The sequence below is a fragment of the Rhipicephalus microplus genome, chromosome X, assembly GCF_043290135.1.
Source record: "Rhipicephalus microplus isolate Deutch F79 chromosome X, USDA_Rmic, whole genome shotgun sequence".
In the NCBI taxonomy this organism is placed as follows: domain Eukaryota; kingdom Metazoa; phylum Arthropoda; class Arachnida; order Ixodida; family Ixodidae; genus Rhipicephalus; species Rhipicephalus microplus.
In genome coordinates this window covers 55593210-55602322 of record NC_134710.1, presented here as the reverse complement: position 1 = coordinate 55602322, position 9113 = coordinate 55593210, and the positions used below count along the sequence as shown (strand labels likewise).

Here is a 9113-nt window from a genome sequence, read left to right as displayed (position 1 = left end):
TTGTGCTCATGATGAGGATTAAATAGGTATAGGTTTGAGGCCTTTGTAATGAGTGGACATTTAAAACACCCACTCGTAGCTCAATTCACATGTTTCGAGGCCTTGCGCGGCCCCACACTTCTGCCACGCAATATATGATGCGTGGGGCTCCTGTCACTACATACCATTGATATGTTTTTTTTTTTTCAAAGCAGTCTCAACGGATAATGGTGGTGTCAACAATCGGGGAATTCGGAAAAAATTCAGGGACACAATTAATGTCTAGGACTGTGGTTGGCCCACGAACATATAAACCAACACATTTGGAGGGTGTTGCATCGCCTTGTGTACCACCAAAATACGTAGGCGTTAACTAAATGCATATAGATCAAGCGCACATTACGGGAAATAACGTTTGCCCACACTAAATCATTATGCCCAGATGTTTATTTAGCAGATGATATCCTTGGCACAGCTAAACCATGCAACTTGTTTCTGGCAACAAAATATTCTAGGTACTGCAAAGGATTTTACTGTTTCAGAGTTTACATTCAGACGTTTCACTGCATATTTTCTACCTTTATTTGGTAATCAACCAATGAAGCAAACGGCGAGACTAACCAGTTTCTGCAGATGGTCTTGGGTTGGTACATTTCTTCATTAGACAACTTGCGTCATGTTATCTCTATCTTCTAGACTGGGCACAGCCACTGTTTCGAACATTCTTGCAAGTGAATTTTGCAGACGTTTTACCAAGTTTAGTGGTATTTACTTATAATGCATGGTCTCTTCATTTGCAAGGATTTATGCGTGAAGTCACAAATCTGTATGTTTTCTGACAGCCAGATTCCCCAATGAATATTGGTTCTTAAGTTCAAGAAACTACCTACATTATGTTGTATTGGATGTGTTATTTCCGGCCCCATTGTACCGCTCAATATGCATCGAAATGTCTGGTCATGAAATGCTACTTGTACGTGTGATGAGAGTGCCGATTTCACAAGTAACCAAGACATTCTTCTACAAAGTTCATACAGAAATAATAACCAGTAAAAGCCGCGTTAAGCATCCGAAGTATCTTTGTATCCTAAATAATTGCTGTCTCTCTGATGTTCCAGAAGCAATAGAACATTGTTTCATTAGTTGTAAGGACGCCATCGTCTTTTGGGACGTTTCGCAGGGAGCTTTTAAAGAACAACTTGATTTAAATTATCATATATTATGTCACCTTGTACCTTTTAAATACAATGTAATACCGGTTGACAAGCTCTTCTTAACGGGAATGCACCGTTTATGGAATACTCGCATGTTAGACAGGCATGCGGAACAAATGGTGTATTCGCGGTCACATTTCGTGCAACGGACAGTGCAGCAAAAATGCTTTCATGAAACACAGTTTCACGTACGCAAGGCCACACAGGTACACACACACATGCGCAGTTTTTTTCTCGGCAATGATAGCAACGCTGTCCCATGGATATGGAAGCATTTCCGCATGGGATGACATATTCCGCGGTGACCGCAATTGTTCGTTATCAGTGCAATATTGGTGTAGTTATACATCCTGAAACCATAACAGTAGAAGAACAATTGACGTACAAAGTAATTTTTCCGCTTTCTTCAGGAGTGATGCGCCCCAGATTTCGGAAATATACGAGAGGTGTGACGTAATGAGGCTTCCCCAGAAAGCCCACGATGAGGCCGTCAGGCTCGGCCTTCCCGTTACAACGTGGGAGCGACCCGCGACGCAGCCCTAGCGTACCGACTCTTAAGTGATGCTTTCAATATTGTCTTCACGCTTCGCTTTCAGTTGGCATCGTAATATTTCATGCAGCGGCTCAATTGTGAGACGTTGCGTCTGCAGGTCCTCAAGCCCTAGGTTCAATTTCTTAGCCTGTACTTGCTGTACCACAGTAGTCACTGCACCTTTGTGGTTCTTCCTACTATGCGTTTGACAGACACGGCGCAGTTAAACATTTCACTTGTGTCTCCTAAAAAAAATGCGCACTTTCTTGCAGAAATCTAGCACAAAACTGGCTCTGGAACAGCCTTGAACCGGAAATACTATTTCATGAACATCAGGGCAAGTCATACGGTTCTTCAGGGCAGCTATAAGGCGTGGAGTATGTCCGATAGGTCAGTGTGTCTTATCTAGCAAAATGTGACTTTTCTTTCTCAATACTTCGCTTTGCTACGAACCAGTCTCGTTCTGTCTATCAGAAAAGAACTGCTGTTATGCCTGGGAGTCCACACCGAACGTCAATGGTTCTGCAAAGGCAATCTGTGTCAAAGCCAGTGATCAAGCCCGCCTGACGCGATCAACTCAATGACGTCATCAAGCGGCGGCGCCGGTCTGGTCACCCAAGGACGAGTGATGTTGCCACGCGTTGCGTAAGACTCGCCCGACTGGATGGCGCCGATTGCTTCATCGGGCTGCTATCGGGCCCGTGGGCTGAAGGAGCTCGCCGTGCGTTGCGTAAGACAGACCGGCGCCGCCACTTGATGACTTCGTTGAGTTGATTGCGTCAGGCGGGCTCGCTCGCTGGCGATGACACAGATTGCCTTTGCAGAGCAATGACGTTCGGTCTGGACTCTCTGGCGTAACAATGCCTAGGACAAGCGCTATTCACAACTAAAATTTATCCAGATATTTTGATACATACATACATATATTTTAATTTTTTTAATTAGTACATGCTGCAGGCCCCATTGTGGTCGTTGCAGGACACGCATATATAATTCGACACTCAGCTAAACGTATATAGATATGAATAAGCATAAACATATATATATATATATATATATATATATATATATATATATATATATATATATATATATATATATATATATATATATATATATATATATATATATATATATATATATATATATATATATATATATCAAACGTCATGTAATAAAATCATAACACATTGTTCATAAAAACATGCAGGAAGGTACATGTCAAGCAGATCGTCATGGGTTCTGAGGTGCTGGAAGAGCATTCCGTTCTGAAATCGTCCGAGGAGGAGAAAAAAAAAATACCTGTACGTGTCTGTTCTGGATAGATGGGTGTTAGTGCATAAGAGCGATGGTGCCGTATTTCCCTTGGGGAAAGAGGGCTTACATAAAGTGAAGGGTCGAGGTCGAATTTGTGGTTATTATTTTATGTAAAAAGTCCTGGCGGTACTTCTGTGTTTTCAGTTGAGGAGAAGGAATGTCGTTTGCCAACATTAGTTGGGACTCCGAGTCTAGACGTTTGTATTTATTATGAATAAAACGAACCGCTTTTCTTCGTGTTCTCTCGAGTTTGTTCATATTGAGTTTAGTATACGCATCCTACGTGAACATACATACATACATACATACATACATACATACATACATACATACATACATACATACATACATACATACATACATACATACATACATACATACATACATACATACATACATACAAACATACATACATACAAACATACATACATACATACATACATACATACATACATACATACATACATACATACATACATACATACATACATACATACATACATACATACATACATACATACATACATACATACATACATACATACATACATACATACATACATACATGTAAAAAAGCTGTCCAGTTAAGTCGCTGAAAGCAGTAGTGCCATAAAAGGAGTGCAAATATTGCAGCCCTGCTTGAAACATAGTGCAACTTTGATACCCCGCCAATGAGAATACTTGTACAAAGGCAATATGACACCGACAAAGATTGTAAACATTGTAGGGGGGCGGTTCGAGTGGGCGCTGATGCCGCTTCCGCTTTTCCATACACCGAGCTTACTCTCTCTCTGTTCACACTCTCGCCCCGTTTCGACAGCTCGGCCGCTAATATATCTGCGAACATCACTCCAGCGTTCAGCATCACCGCGCCCACCGCGACCAAGCCGCACTCGAGTCTACGATGCCCGGCTGCAATGGAGGTGAGTGCAATTTTATGCGCTCGTTATCATACTGGTTATATTTCGCTGAAGAAAGAATCCAGCAGTATCCGTTGTGGCAGATGTTTGTGGACGTTAGCTTAAAAGACTACATTGCAAGTTATTCAACATTTAAGAAACTGCCATACACCAACTGCTGACCAAGGCGACAATCCATGAAGCCGCTAATTAGGTTCGTAAGTGTAACAATAATGATACAAATGGTCTAAGACATAAGTTATGCTACATCGCGGTGAAGATAGTGAAGCTTGAAACTTAACGAGTGCCGCTAAGCTTTCTGCCACGAAATAGAAAAACATAATTCGCCTATGCTCATATGGTGCTAGTGTATTAGTATTCATTCTACACCACCGAACAGAATTTGATGTGATTGGTGTTAATTGCAAACATCAGCGTAAAAAAAGACCTAACTGCTTTGCGAGCCTTGTTAACTCATAATCAAATGTACTATATCAAAGACTGCCAAGGGGAGCACCGATCGCGTGAGATATTGTTGTTCTGCCATGATGGACTATAGTGCCTATGGCATTCGGCTGCTGACCCGTAGGTCACAGGATTAAATCCCGGCTGAGGCGGCCGCATTTTGGATGGAGGTGAAAATGTGATTTGGCCCATGTGCTTATTTACGTGTACGTTAAAGAACGCCAGATGGCCGAAAAATTCTCGGAGCCTTCACTACAGCCGCTCTCTTTTAACCATTTCGTGGTTTTAGGACGTTAAATTCTAACAGTTATTATGTTGGGGTTAAAGAGCATTCACACCTTGGTCCATAAAACCAATTGCCCCACCGCGGAGGTCTAGTGGCTAAGCTACTCGGCTCTGACCCGCAGGTCGCGGGTTCGAATTCCGGCTGCGGCGGCTGCATTTTCGATGGAGGCGGAAATGTTGTAGGCCTGTGTGCTCAGATTTGGGTGCACGTTAAAGAACCCCAGGTGGTCAAAATTTCTGGAGCCCTCCACTACGGCATCTCTCAAGATCATATGGTGGTTTTGGGACGTTAAACCCCACATATCAATCAATCAATCAATCAATCGATCAAACCAATTCTATAGGCTAACAAACTCATGAGTCGACTCACTGTGACTCAGATCGAATTGTGATTCTGAGTGAGTAATATTTTGGTAACCTTGAGTCTGACTTCAGCTGAAGAAAACGTTCGCGAATGTGAGTCTATGAGTCTGGCTCACAAAACTTTTGGTGACTCTTGAGTCGGAGTGAGTTAAAAGCACCATACGTATTTCACAAGTGAGTCTGAGTGAGCTCCACAGGTTTGGCCGACCTATGCTTATGCATAGACATTCTTCACGTACCATGAAAGCTGCTTCCAAAAGGGCTGCACCTCTCCGCCTTTTATTTGTTCAATAAATGTTTTCACTGACTTACTCAACAATTCTGAGGGTACTGGTTGCGAATGCCCATGTGCGAGAAAATTACCTTAGCCCTTTGGAACAAGGACGTACATGGCTGAAAACATGCCTTTTTGTTTTTAACCTTACACATGCTTTTGCAAGCGATCATTTCAAAATCTTCCGGTTCAGCACACATGGAAAACACCACAGTGCAAAAGCATTTTCTACACGGCACCGCGCACACTCCACAAGTCCACCACGGTGCTTCCCATCAAATTCGGGCTCTTGTTTTTTTTTTTTGTACAGCGCCTCTTTGCAGGAACGACTTTCTGGCGAAACAGCCGGTGCACAAGAAGTGACGCTTCCTGGTCGTCACGCGTTGTGCTTCGGCTTAGCAGCGATCACACTCCACTGCACCTGTTCAACAATCGGGTTTAGGTACTTAAATAAGCTCCAAAAAAGCGCGATGCTGAAATTCACATGAACTTCCATCGCTGCCACAACACCGCGCTGCTATAGTGTATTGGAATAGTGCTGCTTCCGGTGGCGGCCATCTTGTCAGTTTTGCTTTCGTTAGGTCGAAATCTCGTTAGAGAGCCGCCGAATGCAGCCGCCGAGCGGGCGCATCTTTTGGGCGCAGTCTTGCCCCCTCTCCCGCGTTGCGTGCGTTAGGCTGCGCGCTAAACTAAAATCATCTATTAAATAATGAGGAGGAATGTGGAAGCAGTATATGTGTTATCCAACGAGAATACAACTGCGAAACGACGTATACAGCAGGCGCCCTCGTTGTTAAAGCTTGCGTGGCTTGTTCCTCTTACCTATGTACTTAGATATAGGTGCCCGTGAGAACCTCACTTGGTCGAAGCATCCGGCGCTCATTATACAACGTCCATCATCGGCGTCCATCGCAATGTCGGGACGTAAAACCAAAGCAATTATAAATTTTTATTTCGTTGAATTGTATTTCTTTTTATTGGATACTTTATAGTCTTTTTGTGGCAAATCCTATGAAGTCTGGCCAATCCGGGCCCAGCCCCGTAAAATGGGCTCGTTGTTCGTACTGGCTTGCAGCATACCACCACATGTCCGTCTACCAGTGGGTAATGTGCCACGGCAGTCAGATACCGGCTAACTCTGTGCCCGGCGGCAAAGACGGAGGAGAGACCATCTACGTCGGCCGCGCGGTCCACGACGGTGACGTCCTTCCGGGCAAAGTGGTGCCTTCGCACAGCTGCTGCTACGTCTCCTACGCTGGCGCCGAGCACAGCCACAAGGACTATCAAGTGTGTAAACATTCATGTTTTGTCTGGGCCCCTCATAAAAATTCTTCACGTAAGCCCACTGGCCTGCGTTCCGGCTACCTAAATGCGTGATAGCGATTGACGGTGCGGCCAGACCACCGCTCTGTCGATGGCTCATCGCGCATGACACTTGCACGAAAAAAAACTTTGTGAATACTGGCACTGAGGGTACTGCTATTGAAGATTAAGTGAGTGAAAAAATATGGAATCGGGCTCGCATTTTCTGGGTAAGTACTTTACACAATAATTTATTATCAGGTAGGTTACTTTTACCAATAGCAGGAGCAGAGTCTTGACCCAGTCTTTTTCCGGGCACATAATGTCTCTCTCTGGTCGCCTAGTGATTGATGAAGGAAATAACAAAGTAGGGTGGAGAAAAATTCTGTTTCAGCGAACGTAACTCGGTTGGCAGGCTATTATTGTGGCAGCACTGTTTTTTCTTTTGAATGGTTGAATGGATGATGTACCTTATAAAAGGGGTCTGGCAAATAAAAACGAAAACCCCCACGCAACCGTATAGATTTCCAACCCATGCACATGCTTAGCAATGCAGAGTAAAGCAACCGTACAGATTTCCAACCCATGCACATGCTTAGCAATGCAGAGTAAAGCGACCGTATAGATTTCCAACCCATGCACATGCTTAGCAATGCAGAGTAAATGGTCATAATGGGAAACAAAAACACTTCTGAGCACCCACGCTGAGCCACATGTTCTGAAGGTGTACAGCCGTCCTAAGAAATGCAGAAATCCCTGCCTGTTGCGGACCTTTTGTTCAGAAGCCTGCGGCAACACTTTAAAGCTTTTGGTTGTTTCAAATCTGGGGAACGATAGTCACAATTCATCGCCACACTGATTCGGAGGACCATTAGTTGTACTGAAGCCCACAGTAAGACATGGTGACTGCGGCAACACTTTAAAGCTTTTGGTTGTTCCAAATCTGGGGAACGATAGTCACAATTCATCGCCATACTGATTCGGGGGACCATTAGTTGTACTGAAGCCTACAGTAAGACATGGTGAGAGGACAAGTTGATTGATTGATTGATATGTGGGGTTTAACGTCCCAAAACCACTATATGATTATGAGAGACGCCGTAGTGGAGGACTCCGGAAATTTCGACCACCTGGGGTTCTTTAACGTGCACCCAAATCTGAGCACACGGGCCTACAACATTTCCGCCTCCATCGGAAATGCAGCAGCCGCAGCCGGGGGTGAGAGGACAAGTATAACATCGAAACACATAGATGTATATTAACAGTATATACGTAAACTTGGGTTGACACTATGCACAGCGCAAGTGAGAACTCTGTTAAAACCAAGTCAAGGGCACAAAGGCACTATGGCAGTGCAATTAGCAACAATTACATTTAAGAGAAAGAGAAAAAGTTGATTTACAAAAGGGCCGAAAGGTCCACCGAAGCTCGCCATAAGTCGCTTCGGCTTGCCACTCCTCTCTAGAGAATAACACATCCATCTCCGAAGCTAACATACACGATTCTGCATTGCTGCCAGGGAAAACATTATTTTACACACAACCCAAAACATTGCATGCTGGGTGCTCTTCTGCGTCCACCTGTACTTGTGACCGTGATTTATATATCCTCGAGATGACGTCTACTCGAATGCGAGTCCTGTCATATTTGCCAAATGTCGTCGTTCTTAGGTATGATTTGTATAAGATGAATGCCGGCAATACGCAGAACTAGACAATGGCAATCGGGCAGGCTAGTGATATGTACCGAGAAAAAAACATGCGAAAAAGTTCAGTCTGTGAACTCATTGCTTATTGGTAAACGAGCACACAGTCACATTATTATATGCCTGCCCATATATTTTCACAGGTGCTAACCTCCGATCATCCTGTGATGGATTGGGTGCGAGATTCCCACGGCTCGGTGCCAAATGGGGCCATTCAGGGCGGCACGACCGGCTCAGGAGAGCCGCTGTACATCGGCCGAGCCTTACACAACGGAATGCTGACCATTGGAAAAGTGCACCCATCGCACAAGTGTCTGTACATACCGTACGGCTGCAAAGAACACCAATACACCGACTACGAAGTATTGGTTTGCAAGATACTCAACCTCTGAAAAGAACACCATGGGATTGAAAAAGCCGGCAGATAGTTGCATTGCGTCAGAAGACCATGAACGAATAAGGACTGTTGTATTTACTTTTTACACACGCACAAACATTGAGAGAACTAAATATTTAGGACTAAATATCGCTTGTCTTGTAAGTGTGCCTCATTAGGAAAGTTTTATATATCGTTTCAGAATACTGACAACTCCAGCGCTAGTAGTTGTAGACTGGTTAGCTTATATATATGAAATCACACTTACATCCAAATCGCAAGCACTCAGCATGTTTCATGAAAAAAATAGCAAAAATAATTTCTCGGAAACACAAAAGTCATAGAAATCAGCATCAGCAATTCAGCTAAAGATCAATGCTTATTGTATCTAACTGCTGTGTA

General features: G+C 43.8%; 1 protein-coding gene across 1 annotated transcript in view; it reads left to right on the top strand.

The window, feature by feature from the left end:
* The first annotated feature begins 3840 nt into the window (after positions 1 to 3840).
* LOC119176064 (uncharacterized) overlaps positions 3841 to 9113 on the top strand; it is a 19629-nt gene continuing 14356 nt past the window's right edge. The window contains exons 1-3 of the mRNA XM_075876347.1: positions 3841 to 3965; positions 6404 to 6615; positions 8479 to 8725. Of these exons, the coding sequence (XP_075732462.1) occupies positions 3947 to 3965; positions 6404 to 6615; positions 8479 to 8725 (478 nt within the window). The 5' untranslated portion in view covers positions 3841 to 3946. The remainder of the gene's footprint in view (positions 3966 to 6403; positions 6616 to 8478; positions 8726 to 9113) is intronic.